The sequence below is a fragment of the Bubalus bubalis genome, chromosome 16, assembly GCF_019923935.1.
Source record: "Bubalus bubalis isolate 160015118507 breed Murrah chromosome 16, NDDB_SH_1, whole genome shotgun sequence".
Classification (NCBI taxonomy): Eukaryota; Metazoa; Chordata; class Mammalia; order Artiodactyla; family Bovidae; genus Bubalus; species Bubalus bubalis.
In genome coordinates, this window is record NC_059172.1 from 51,329,717 (window position 1) to 51,344,163 (window position 14,447).

Below are 14,447 nucleotides of genomic sequence, written 5' to 3' on the forward strand. Positions count from 1 at the left end.
ATAGATCTGCGAAGAAAGTGATAGTAAAGGGACTTCCCTGGTGGTCCAGTGACTAAGACTCCGTGCTCCCAATGCAGGGGGCCTGGGTTTGATCCCTGGTCAAAGGACTAGATCCCACATGCTGCAACCAAGACCCAGCACAGCCAAATAAATAAATTAATATTAAAAGAAAAAACTGACAGTAAAAACTCACAATAGCCAAAACCATCAGAGTACTGGCAGCTACCACTTACTAAGCACCTACTAAGCACCAGGCACTCAACACATGCTATCTCATGTACTCTTTACAAGAAAAGGCTTTTACAAGTGATGAAACTAAGGTTCAGAAAAGCTGAGTAAAATGCTTTTAAAAATGCACAGTCAACACAGAAGACAAAACTAGGTCTGCTGACTGAGGCTCTCGCTCTTGCCTGCATCTCTCAGGGCCAAGCGGCAGAGGGCCAGGCTCTATTCTTCCAGCAGCCTGACTATGGCAGGCTCCAGCATCTTGTAAACACTTCACGTAGGTTTGTGGCAACCAGGCCGGCATGTGAATGCATGTAGCCCTGCCTTGGTCCTCAGCTGCACTCCAGCCCTGTCCACGTCTCATTCTCCTACTATGAAAAGGCTTCCTGGTTCAACTGAGATCACGTTCTGTTGAGACTAACATCCTGTACAGAAACGGTCCTTAGTGAAACATCTCTTTTTTCTATGCTTGTGGCTTTGTATGAAAGGTCCTGACACTGGGTGAAATGTACTAAATAAAGACTTAGTGGGGACTTCCCTGGTGGTCCAATGGCTGAGAGTCTGTGCTTCCAATGCAGGGGGCCCAGGTTCCATCCGTGGTCAGGAAACTAGATCCCACATGCCGTAACGAAAGACCTCACAGGCTGCATCTAAAAGATCCTGTGTGCTGCAACTAAGACCTAGTACACCCAAGTAAATAAATATATTAAAAAATATTTTTATCAATGGTGTAGTTTGAATAAGCAAATAGAGAAGATTGAAAAAAAAAAAAAAAAAAAACTAGGGACCTGGGAAACCTTTACCAACTGGTCCAGTTTGGTCCTGAGAACTACTGTTTTGTAAATGCACCCCTGGCTTCACCTCGAAGCATGAAACTGGATCAGCATCCCAAAGTCCATGGTACACATACTTTGAGGAAGCTAGATCTAGTCTGCTTTCATACAGAAACCTGAGGGGATTATTCTTATCTCTGAGACAATCTCTGTTTCCAACAAACTGATTCTCTAAAATCAACACTTCTCCCTGGCACTCCTGCCCAGGAAGTGACTGTCTCTCTGCAGCTACTTCCTGGGCTGGGGACTCTGCCCCCCATCATGGTTCCAAAGGCTTTTTTCCTTTCTGGATAGAAGCTGATGTGAATGAGGAAAATAAATTCTCAGAAGCCCTTCCGTTTGGATGTCTTATTAAGGCATTTCCCTCTCTGCAGTATACAGACTTAAAAAAAATATTTATTTTTATTTACCTGCTTGTTTGGCTACACTGGGTCTTAGTTGAGGCATACGAGATCTTTAGTTGAGGCATGTGGGATCTAGTTCCCCGACCAGGGATCAAACCCAGGCCCCCTGCACTGGGAGGTTGGAGTTTTAGTCACTGGACCACCAGGCAAGTCCCAATGTGGATTTTATAAAGATTACAGTACAGTAGCTATTTTATCTCTAAATATGATATCCATTCTAAACCTTTTACAAGAAAAAAGAAAAATCAATGTTTCATTTAACCAGTGGAAAGTTATTTCATACTGAAGGATTATAATTTTGATCTTTAAAACAGAAAAATCAATTTTTTTTTTTGTCTGTTCTATGAAACAATCCTTCATTCTGCAATTGACAATGTGGTTTGCAGAATTAGAGCAGCCACAGAAAAGGGTCCGTATTACCCACTGCACTGGCCAGGCACTACACTGGCCGGTGTGGGAAATGCCATCGTAACCATCAGGGTGCGCTGTCCATCAAACTGGGCCCAGAGCAATGAGCACAAGTCAGGTTCCCTCTCCCCAGGGTTCAGATCTCACACTTGCTCTAGGCCAGCATATCACAGGCCAACATCTGAAACGCCCCAGAGAGTCTCTTAATTGGTCAGAAACCTGCTGGAGGAAGGATTAGGTGCAGGGTGTAAAGGTTTGTTCCGAGCTGCGGCTGAGTGATTAATTAGCACTCTGAGGACTCGTTCTCTCCAGGAGAACCCACTGACTGTGAAGGAAAAACCGAATTCATTCAGAAAGACCATGGTGAGCACACACCAGTCCTGAGTTTCCAGGGCAGGGGTCCACAGGGACCACCACAGAAGCATCCTTCAGCTCGTGGCCTTCTCTGTTTCCCACACTGCCCAAAGTGAGCTAGGGCAAAACTATATCCAACACTACCATGAAGAGCTCAAGGGGCTGTCAGTGGGCCAGGGATGAGGATGAAAGGACCAGGGAAGACATTTAAAGGATTTTTCTGAGCAGAGGTTTGGAGGAGAGATCATCCATAACATTTCATTTGGGTTGTGGGAGGGGGCAGAGAAACAGCTAAAATATCACTTTTATCAGCGTACAATCCGAAGTACTGAACAAAATCAAGGCTGACTCTAGTTAGCAAGGAGCCGTGGGAAAAACATGCTGTAGAGTCTGTGCAAGTCGACACCTATTCATCTCTCCCAGGAACATAGCAAGCGGCAGAGATAAAATAGAGAACTAAGAAGTTGCCAATCAACTGAAGGCATGATGATGAGAAATGGACAGTTTCCGGGGATGTTCACCGCACAACATGGGGAAGGGAGTTGTGCTGGGGAACTCTACGACCCTTCCAATTTTGGAAACATGGGTTGTTGAAATCCAGGGAGCACTGAAAAGAGGGTGAAGGCCACTCTAGATGATTTCAGAGGCACAAAGTAGTGACCAGCAGCTGGAAGCAAGACCTTAATTCCCTGGTCAGGAATCAAAGCCTGGTCACCTGGGTGGAAACCAGGAATCTTAACTGATAGACCACAGGGACTAGTGGCTAGAATCTAAGTCCCCAGTCCTTGTCTACCTTGAAAGGAGAAATCAGGCAATGAGGTAGAGGAAGTAAAGTGTTTATTAGAAAGGCAGAGCACATGGGCAAACTCCATTCAGTTGCTAGAGTTGTGCCTTGGGAGGTTTAAATCCTTTGTGAGGGGCCAGTCTTCCTGGTCTTTGTCTGCTTCTTAGTCAATCTTGTTTTGACCAGCCCCAGCCCACCCCGCCTCCCCCCACCCCCCGCAGCTAATTTGTCTAGGGACCCTCCCCTAGGTGGGATCATACCGCTCAGTGAAGATGGAGTTCATCCCAGAGGCATATGGGAGGCAGACCGCAAGAACTCTTAGAGCCTGGCACCCCCTGCCTTTTTGGCCTCGTTACACCTCTTGTGCAAGTGTAGTTTCTCCCTTGCCCCAAGGATGGAAATGTATGACGTCTTGATCTTCTAATAGGGCTTAGCTCTGTTCCTACCATAAAAGCGTCCAATGTCATGTTATTCACCCTATTCCTGTCGTTTCTTTTATCGAGGTGTAGATCTCAAAATGTAGATAGGAGTCTGGCCACAAACTTGTAGCCTGGAGCGCATCTGTCTCCTGGCTCAGAAAATGTAAACCGGGGCCTGGGAATGAGTGTTGGGCCTGCAGCCCATCTTTTTGTCACCCCGGGGCACCCAGGGGCCAGTTGTAAATGTCTAACCTGCAGCCCATCTAATATCTCCTGCCTCATAGAGACTGAGGGAACTCCCATCGGATCATAACTGATCAAGCATCTTGATGAAAGTGATTAGTCTCTGTCCCTTGGAGACCCCATGAAGAAAATGAAAGTGTTAGTCGTTCAGTTGTGTACGATTCTTTGCGACCCCATGGACTAACCCCATCAGGCTCCCCTGTCCATAGAACTTTCCAGGCAAGAATACTGGAGTGGGTTGCCATTTACATCTCCAGGGGAACTTTCCAACCCAGGCAGTGAACCCAGGTCTCCTGCATTACAGGCAGATTCTTTACCATCTGAGCCACCAGGGGTGTCCCATGCTGCTGCTGCTAAGTCACTTCAGTCGTGTCCGACTCTGTGCGACCCCGTAGATGGCAGCCCACTAGGCTCCTCTGTCCCTGGGATTCTCCAGGCAAGAATACTTGCCTGGAGTGGGTTGCCATTTCCTTCTCCAATGCATGAAAGTGAAAAGTGAAAGTGAAGTCGCTCAGTCGTGCCCGACTCTTAGCAACCCCATGGACTGCAGCTTACCAGGCTCCTCCGTCCATGGGATTTTCCAGGCAAGAGTAATGGAGTGGGGTGCCATTGCCTTCTGCGGGGGTGTCCCATGCCTCCACCTAAATTGATGAGCTTAACTGTCAATCATGGTTGGTAATAAGCACAGAACTGAGAACTATAGCAAGAGACATAAAGCTTTATAAATCTAAAGAGAAGGTCCCAGCCTCTTAAGCATGCGTGTTCTGTTGTATCTTGACTCTTTTTGTGACCCCATGGACTGTATGTAGCCTTCCAGGCTCCTCTGTTCCTGGAATTTTTCAGGCAAGAATATGGGAGTGAGTTGCCATTTCCTCCTCCAGGGGATCTTCCCACCCCAGGGATCAAACCTGAATCTCCTGTGCCTCCTGCACTGTAGGTGGCTTCTTTACCACCAAGTACCCTGGGGTCCCAGGAATGGCTTTCTTGACATTAAGAGAAGCCATTCTGTGATCCAAGAAGCTTAAGAGAAGTAAGGGAAGACAGGGACAAAGGAAAATCAGTCAGGAAACACAGTCCTAGTTTCCAACCCCCCACCCCCATCAAGGACTACACATAATCATCTGATACAAGTCTGCAAGCTCTGCAGGAACTAAGGCCCCCCACCCAGGTGGAGGATGGAAGGACCCTCCTGACTTCATTCAACTAGAGCCTGAACTCTGTTGACCTTTGTCCCAATTCTATGCTGAATTCTCCTCCATTCAAGCGCCTGCATGAATATGCATGTACCCCTAGCTTTAGCAGAAGTCCCCTTCTCCGGATCTTTGACTTGGCAGTATCTTTTGGTTGACACCCAGCAAGAGGCAAGCCCAGCTTTCAGGTACCACTCTAATGACACACACACCATCCCAGGCCATGCCGTTTCCCTCAGGCTTGGAAACACCCTTTCCCTCTCCAGATCCACAGCATTCCCAACCTTTACAGGGCACCTCAGGTCCCACTCCGACATCTTTCCAACAGACTTGGTTTCCACACACTGACTTCTCCCTCTGCTGAGCACCCAAAGCCTTTAGAACCAGTCCCCTTTCAGGTCGAGGGGGCAGCGTTCTCTTTCTGACCCATGTTAGAACACAGAGGTCAGGCCAGCTTCTGTTCCTCTGCAGTTTCTCATGGTTCTCACTTCTGGCAGAAACTTGATCTTCCTCAAACATCTTCCCTGTCCCCTGTCATTGCTGGCTTCCCGTCCTCCCCGGCCTCCCGTCCTCCCCGGCTGTGTGATCTCACCTTTCTTCCCGCACGTGAGGACTCAGGAACCTGCTGGAGTCATCGTCATGGCTGCTCTGCTGGCTGCTCTGCTGGCTGCTCTGCTGGCTGCTGAGGAAAGACAGGATGTGAACCGTTAACGTTTGCCTCCTTTCTCAACCCTGGGTGAGCACCGAGACTCCACTCGACAGGGAAACAGGGTTACAACACTTTAAAGGTATACGTTCCCTCCCCCTGCCATGGAAGTTGACACAGAGGACATAACTGGCAGGCAGTGGAACTGAGACCTTCTGAAAACCCCACCCATCCTACCTAAAGCTCCTGGGAAGATCCTGACCTATTACCTGGTTCTTCCCAGGCCAGGTTCATGGAGCAAGTGCCTCTGGCATTCTCTGTCCCTGGGCCTCTAGATCTGCAGGAGAACCCCGTCACCTGAGACCCACAGTTGCGGGCACAGCCAATGGGGCAGGAAGGGAAGGGGTGGCAGTGGGGGAAGGAGAGGGGAATTCCAGCAGGAGAAAGACTTGAGACCTGATGGGGCCTGGGGCCACCTGGCAGGATTCTTCGCCTCCTGGGAGGGCCGGCAAGGAGGGTGAGCAGAGGGATTAGAAGGTGGAGTCTCTTCACTCCTTAAAGCCCTGGAGGCATGATGATTATGGAGCTTCAGTTCACAGAGTTCTTAAAGTGCATACCGTGGAGCCCTGTACTAAGGTCACAAGATAAAAATCTCCAGAATTTCCCAAGCCCCATAGCAACTGTTGCCAGGAGCCTCCGGATCTAAACCTGCTAGGCCCTTGACCCCGTATTAGGTAAAATATCCACCCTTCCAGTAGGAATATTCTCTGCCTTGTTGTTCAGTTGCTAAACTGTGTGACTCTGCAATCCTGTGACCTGTAGCACACCAGGCCTCCCTGTCCTTCACTATCTCCCAGAGTTTGCTCAAATTCACGTCCATTGAGTTGGTGATGCTATCTAACCATCTCATCCTCTGCGCCCCCTTCTCCTGCCCTCCATCTTTCCCAGCTTCAGGGTCTTTTCCAATAAGTTGGCTCTTTACATCAGGTCGGCAAAGTCCTGGAACTTCAGCTTCAGCATCAGACCTTCCAATGACTGTTCAGGGTTGATTTCCTTTGGGATTGACTGGTTTGATCTCCTTGCTGTCCAGGGGACTCTGAAGTCTTTTCCACCACCACAATTCGAAAGCATCAAGGCTATAAAAACTGGCTACTAGCCTGTGAAAGGGGTCAGTTCTCCCATGAGCTGGTCAGCTGTTCAAAGACCAATAAACTCTATTCTCTCATTCTGCCTCTGTCTGGAAATTCTCTTCCAAACAGTGCACATTCCATGCATGACACTTACTTTAAAGTTATGTGGAATTCAACAGTCATTTATCTTACTCAAGAGAAAGAAAAGCTGTTTGGACATCTTATGATACTAGCTGAACCCAAAGCTGGTGATCAGTCATTGTACTAACTGCTAATTATTAAGTACCCCAGGTATCTAATCAAGAGTCCTTAAGCCATAGCCCCCTGGCCAAATCTGGAGCCCCTGCAGGCTAAGAATGGTGCTTGCTTTTTTAAATGGTTGGGAATTAAAAAAAATTTTTTTGATGATAATAATATTTCATGACACATGAAAATTACATGAAATTCAAAATTATATGTCTTAAATACAGGTTTACTGGAACACAGCCACCCTCATTTATTTACATAGTAGGACTGCTCTTGCTACAAGGGCTGAGCTGTGTAGTTAAGGCAGAACTGAATTAAGTGCAGCAATGAGGCCATTAGTCCCACAAAGCCTGAATATTTACTGTATGACCCCTTACAGAAAATGTTAGCAAACCCCTGTTTTGTATAAATTCTATTAATAATAAATTGTTATTACCATACATGTCACTCTAACGCAGGCCCAGTAGGACCAATATTGTTCCCTTGTTCTGCTGGATAGTTTACAGCCATAAAAAGCACTGATCTCTACACCGTATAGTCCTTAGACTAGATCCCCAGCAGACAGCAAACTCTGAACGTTCTCACAGGGTACGTGCTGGTCGAAGTGCCTTCTTTCAATCAAAGAAGCAAGTGATTTTATAACCATGCTCTCATGATCCCATCTTTCAGCAAGAAGTAAATGAACTCAGAAGCAATTTACAACACATTTTCAAATACACACTCACGCACACACACACACACACACATGCCAGAAATCAGAAAAGCACCACATACGAAGCTTCCAGTTGCCTGGCAGAACAAAGTGTGTGCACAGAGCACTTTTTTTTGCCACTCATTCCCTACAGAATGGCTCCTCGTCATTCGACTTGCCGTTTAAAAACATACACTCCATCATATATAAAATAGAGAGCCAGTGGGAATTTGATGTATGACTCAGGGAGCTGAAACAAGTGCTCTGTAACAACCTAGAAGGGTGGGATGGGGTAGGAGGTGGGAGAAGGGGACATGTGTATATCTGTGGCTGATTCATATTGATGTATGGCAGAAACAAACACAAGACTGTAAAGTAATTATCCTTTAATTAAAAATAAATGAATTAAAAAAAAACTCATAACAAATTATGCTATCATGTTGCTGACCCACTGGACTTTTTTACATTGGGACTGACCTGTCATATGGATCAAGTATCCTCCTCTATACAACCTAGGATAGGTGTTAAGGCTACAGCAGGCAACCCACAGATGACTAGAACTCAAATTCCAAAGCAGACCCATTATCAAGAGAGGAATACCAAAATAATATACTAAAAAGAGAGAGAGAGGAATATCAGTCTACATCTCTGGCAGCACATGTGGAGAGTAGGGAGGAGGGGTGTCTGGAGCCCCATGCTTCACACTATCTAAAACCCAAAGGGGCTCCACCAACTCAATGACCACGCTCAGCACTACAGCCTCTTCATGGAAGAAATTAAACTTGACTCCATTTAAACTATAATGGGCTGTTCTTCCTTCTCACTCTACCTTCCCTTGGGCTATCAAAACTGCTCAGTCGTATCCGATCCTTTGTGATCCCATTGACTATAGCCTGCCAGGCTCCTCTGTCCACGGGATATTCCAGGCAAGAACAGTGGAGTGGATGGCCATTTTCTCTTCCAGGGGATCTTCCTGAACCTTCATTTCTGGCATTGGCAGACAGATTCTTTACCACTGCACCACCTGGGAAGCCTAAAAAGGGAGCTCCCAGAACCAAATGGCAAGAACCAGGGTTTCAGAAAAATAACTGAGCTGACATTAACAAGTTATCCCACTAGATGGCACTGCCGTCTTCCAAACCAGAACCTGAAGGCAGCCAACCCCATCCAGCCTCTGAAACCAAAACTAGAACCAACCTTCTGGCGCCCCCTTCTGGCCTTCCCATTGCTTAGAAAACAGTTCAGAAAGTGGAGGTAAAAGCAACCATGGATCACCTTCAAACTATTTATTGGTTCTAAGCAACTAAGAAATATCAACTGCATGCATTCAACAACTATTTATAATGCCCTCTAAGTGCACATATATGAAGAAGAGGCAGCATCAAGGTTAGGTTTAGACCTTAGAATATTCTGCCTCAGATTATCTTCCACTTCCTACTATCACGACTCTGAGCAACTTATTGAACAGTGTTTTCCTTACCTACAAAATGAAGACAGATGTTATGGCAGTTCTTAACAATCATAAGGATTAAAGAATACAAAGCTATTCCAAGAATTAAAGAAATATCAAGAACAGTGTTTGGCACATATTAACGGCTGTGTGTGTGCGTGCTCAGTCGTGTCCGACTCCTTGTTACCTCATGGACTGTAGCTCACCATGCTCCTCTGTCCGTGGAATTTTCCAGGCAAGAATCCTGGAGTGGGTTGCCATTTCCTTCTCCAGGGGATCTTCCCAACCCAAGGGTCAAACCCTTGTTTCTTGCATCTCCTGCACTGGCAGCCAGGTTCTTTACCAGTCAGGCAACACCGGAAGCCCATCAAATGCTATGATTATGTGTAAGGCATCATTTTGTGGGTCATGGAAAATAAAGTCATGAATCAGACAAGGATCTCTGTCTGATCTCAAACATCTCTCAACATGCTTACAATCTGGAAAGTAAGAGTCAATATAAACTACATTTAAAAGTAGAAAATGACAGCTCTTAGAAGTCAATATTAAATGCTACAGAAACAAAGACCAGAGGAAGATCATTTCCTTCCGGGGCTGGTAAGAGAAAACTGACTCAACAGCAAGGGTTTTTTGCTGACACTTGAAATTCAAACAGATTCAGGATGAGCAGAAGAGAGGGTTCTGGTTCAGTTCAACTCACCAAACACAGACCACATATTAATTAATTAACCTTCACTGAGTACTGCGATGCAGCAATGGCCACAGGGTGAAAGGCCACAGGTCGCAGACACTTGTCCTGGGGGACTTGAGGCAACACAGTGAAGAGGTGAAGGTGAGACAGGAGGCCTCCAGGTAAACCCATGGCAGCAACCGCTGCAGAGTGCACAGGCTCCTCCTCCAACAGAAGGAGCCTGGTCCTCTCTCCTCCCATTTTCAGAACATTTTTTTCACCACCATCTTTAAAGGTGAGATAGAGGCCAACCACTCCCATCCTCCACTCAACTCCATGAAATGATCTTTGTTGAGCAGACTTTCCAGAGATTCAGATATGGCCTCTCTCTCAGAAAACAAAACAAAACAAAAAACCTCTCAGCTCCTCTCTTATATGAGCCTTTTCAAATGATACAGGCTACCTGGACACTGGGCAGCTTGCCCTGCCCTCTACATCAATCTGCCAGGCTTCTGAGGTCATGAAGAAAAGCCACCACCAGAGCAGAGTGTTTACAGAGGAGTGTGGGAGGCTTGGGGCTTCCCTGGTGGCTCAGTGGTCCATCTGCCAACGCAGGAGACACAAAAAAGACAGGAGTTTGATCCCTGGGTGGGGAAGATCCCCTGGAGGAGGAAACAGCAACCCACTCCAGCATTTTTGCCTGGAGAATCCCATGGACAGAGGGGCCTGGTGGGCTCCAGTCCAAAGAGTCAGAAGATTCCTGAAGTGACTTAGCAGGCATGCATGCACGTGGGAGGCTGGAGGGTCAAGGGCTACATCCACAGTGACTCCATTTCAGTCAAGGCCTTGGAGGGGCAGGTGACCAGCATGGGTTCTGCAGCTTACGGAAGGTAAGAAGAACTTGGAGGAAGGCCAGCAGAGGTTGCTCACAGATGAAAATATTTTGTCAGAAAGTCTGATTTGGGGTGATTTAGCCTGGGCACCAGATGACCCAAAGTCAGCTTAACAATGCAAGGAAGCAGTTGTATAAGCAACCGTGTTTTGCCTTTTCCTCAGAAGACCTAGAAAAGGCAGGAGGAAGACTAAAAGTCTCTCCTGTTATAAATTCAAGCTGCTGATAAAATTCACTATAGAAATTCAATTTTGAAACACCAGACGGAGTTACCAAATAAGGTGGGGGAAATGCTTCTTTACATTCCTAAGGGAAACTAGCTGAAGTGAATCAAATCCAGAGTCCTGGTTTTGTTTCTCTGCCAGCAAGTCAGTGCTGGGAGCTTATCCTAGGTCACACTAAACCAGGAACGTTGGCTGGAAAAAATCCACTCCATCTGAGGCAGTGTACACCCCAGAGGCAGAAATTCACAGGCTAGAGCAGGAAGCTCTGCAATGCAGTCTGGGTAAATTCCCATGATTCCACTGGTCTTCCTTCCCCACCCACCTTCATCCCTGGGCACTGGAGGAAGGGCGTTCAGCCTAAACACACAAGCTACTGGGAAGGTGTCCTTTTGTCCTCTATAAAGTACCGCCTCACTCTGAGGGAAATTAAATTTGGCACCTTTTTTGAGCTGGTGCTTTGTAAGTAGAAACAACTCTTTCTTACCCAGATGACACTACTGTGATTCCTAAACCCAGAAGGGGTTTGAGAAATTCCAGAGATTCCAAGCAGTTATGGGGATGTGTGAGCTGTCATTTAGTATTTCCAGAGCCTGGTGGAATCTGTACATTTACCCACACTAAGGCTGTGCCTCATTTTTCGCATTTGTTTTGGGCTGTAATCAGAGCAATTTAGTGTGTTGATACCAATTATCTTATGCTAATTAGAAGCTCTGAAAAGCTCAGAGTGGCTTTGATTGATGTATGTCTTTGGTTAATAAAAGTGGGGGAAGAAATTATTTGAAGCAGTGGATGTAACAGAATTACTCTGAAAGTGAAAGTGTTAGTCGCTCAGTAGTGTCTCACTCTTTGTGACCCCAGACTGTAGCCTGCCAGGCTCCACTGTCCATGGGATTTCCCAGGCAAGAATACTGGAATGGCTTGTCATTGCCTTCTCCAGAGGATCTTCCCAACCCAGGGATTGAACCTGGGTCTCCCACAGTGGCAGGCAGATTCTCAGCCATCCGAGCTACCAAGGAAGCCCTGTCTCTATAGAGACAGACAAACCTAGGTTCACCCCCGGCTTTGTTTCTTTTTGGCCCTATAAGTTTGACAAGTCATTTACCCTCTCTCAGCCTATTTCCCTGGAAAATAAGAACAATAACACACCACTTGTAGAACTGTACTGAGGATTAAGTTGTGAGTAATCTAATCACAACATCTGACTTCAGGATTTGGAGTCTGGAAGATTCAAGTTTTGCCACTTAGCACAGTGACACTGGGCAAATTACTTTACTTTCCCAAGTGTCAGACAAGGATATTCTACATGACTTTAAAGATTGTAATGAGGATTAGAAATGGTAGTAACCATTTACCATGTGTAAACATCTAGGGCCATGGCAATGGCAACCCACTCCAGCACTCTTGCCTAGACAATCCCATGTGCAGAGGAGCCTGGTAGGCTGCAGTCCATGGGGTCGCTAAGAGTCGGAGACGACTGAGCGACTTCACTTTCACTTTTCACTTTGATGCACTGGAGAAGGAAATGGCAACCCACTCCAGTGTTCTTGCCTGGAGAATCCCAGGGATGGGGGAGCCTGGTGGACTGCAATCCATGGGGTCGCACAGAGTCAGGTCCATGGGGTCGCACAGTCAGGTCCATGGGGTCGCACAGAGTCGGAAACGACTGAAGCAACTTAGCAGCAGCAGCAGGCCCATGCTGGGCTTCTCAGGTGGCTCAGTGGTCAAGAATTCCCCTACCAATGCAGGAGACCCAAAAGACTCGGATTCGATGGCGAAGTGGGGAAGATCCCCTGGAGTAGAAAATGACAACTCATTCCAGTATTGTTGCCTGGAAAATTCCATAGCAAGGCCCCAGGCCACAGGGTTGCAATGAGTCAGACACAACTGAGCACACACAGGTCTATGCTGGGGCCTTGGTAGGTGCACCTGAGATGTTGGACACTCATTGGACTTAATATTCACAGTTACTTTGGCAGATAAATACTTTGAAACATCCAATATATGGAAGGGAGCAGCAGAAGAGACCTTTATGGTAAAAATGTTGAGAGCCACTGACTTGAAAAGTAGACTCACGCCATCACCGACAAAAGCCTGAGTTTTCATGTTGGATTATATGCACCTGCGAAATGACTCTGGCACCTACCATTTTAGTTTAAGTAAGAAGGGTGTCTGGGGGGAGAAAATAAGTAGAGGATAGCAAATAAGCAATAAATAAATAAATAAGGTAGCAAATAAGTAGAGGATAAAAGGGAACAGTTTCTGTTTGTCATCTGGCAAGCGGCTATAAGAAAATCTAATAATAGAAAGAAAGTAAACAGATGTGATTTGAGACACTGCCAAGGACTGCCAGCTTTTTACACAACATACCTGAATATTCTCAACTACTACTTAGAAAATTACATGCTATGCATGAAAATTAATGATATGTCTGCAAAGATAGCAGGGACTGCTTCTGCTTAATGACTCCCCCGGGAACAAGTAACAGAGTGGGTAGCTGGTCAAAGATTCAGGGATTCAGAATCCAGCTAAATGTCTTTTAACTCACTATAACTCACTATACTCCTCTATTTAGGTTTTGCTGTTGCTTTTGGCTGTGCTGCCCTGCTTATGAGATTTTTAATTCCCCAACCAGGGATCCAAGACTCTTGAGAGTTCCTTGGACAGCAAGGAGGTCAAATCAGTCAATCTTAAAGGAAATCAACACTGAATACTCATTGGAAGGACGGATGCTAAAGTTGGAGCTCCAATACTTTGGCCACGTGATGCGAACAGCTGACTTACTGGAAAAAGACCGAGGCTGGGAAAGATTGAAGGCAGAAGGAAAAGAGAGCAAAAAGGATGAGATGGTAGGATGGCATCACCGATGCAATGGACATGAACTTGAGCAAACTCTGGGAGATGCAGAGGGACAGGGAACCATGGCAGGCTGCAGTGCATGGGGTTGAAAAGAGTTGGACACGACTGGGCAACTGAACAGCAACCAAACCAGGGATCAAACCCACGCCCTCGGCAGTCAAAGCACAGTCTAACCCCTGGACAGCCAGGGAATTCCCAATACTTCTCTATTTAATAGCTTTTTTGTCTGTAAACATACCCATGTCTCTGACTTTAAAAAAAATCTCTCCCTATCTCTCCTTTATGCTTCCTTCCTTTCCTTCAGGGCCATTTTTTAATTGAACGAACACATTATCTGGTGATTGCCCAACTTCATCACAATATCACAGATTTACATCTAACGTGTTGTGATGATTAAGCAGTTATTAATAAACAAAGAAAAGATACTTATCTCCCTATTTCAAGCATATCTCATTTATTCTGATTTTTCTAGGTAATTTAAAATTCTTTATCTTAAAACATTTAAAATATTATCACATCTAAGGCTCCTTTGTGTGTGTGCCTGTGTGCTCAGTCGTGTTCAACCCTGTGCGACTCTATGGACCGTAGGCCGCCAGCTCCTCTGTCCATGGGATTTTCAGGCAAGAATACTGGAATGGGTTGTCATTTCCTCCTCCAGGGGATTTTCCCAATCCTGGGATCAAACCTGTGTCTCCTGCATCGGCAGGTGGATTTTTTACCACTGAGCCACGTGGGAAGCTTCTATGGCCATCAATAAACTTTAAATTACTTAAAAAAAAAAA

General features: G+C 46.1%; 1 protein-coding gene across 6 annotated transcripts in view; it reads right to left on the reverse strand.

Annotated features, from left to right (window-relative positions):
• The window catches only part of GRAMD1B (GRAM domain containing 1B), a 187,479-nt gene that overhangs the window by 133,935 nt on the left and 39,097 nt on the right, over positions 1–14,447 (reverse strand). For 4 of the 6 annotated variants that reach the window (XM_006041849.4, XM_044929586.2, XM_044929585.2 and 1 more), the window contains exon 2: positions 5,453–5,542. In XM_006041849.4, coding sequence (XP_006041911.3) covers positions 5,453–5,542 — 90 coding nt within the window. The remainder of the gene's footprint in view (positions 1–5,452; positions 5,543–14,447) is intronic. The other 2 variants (XM_006041850.4, XM_044929584.2) reach the window with 2 other exon arrangements.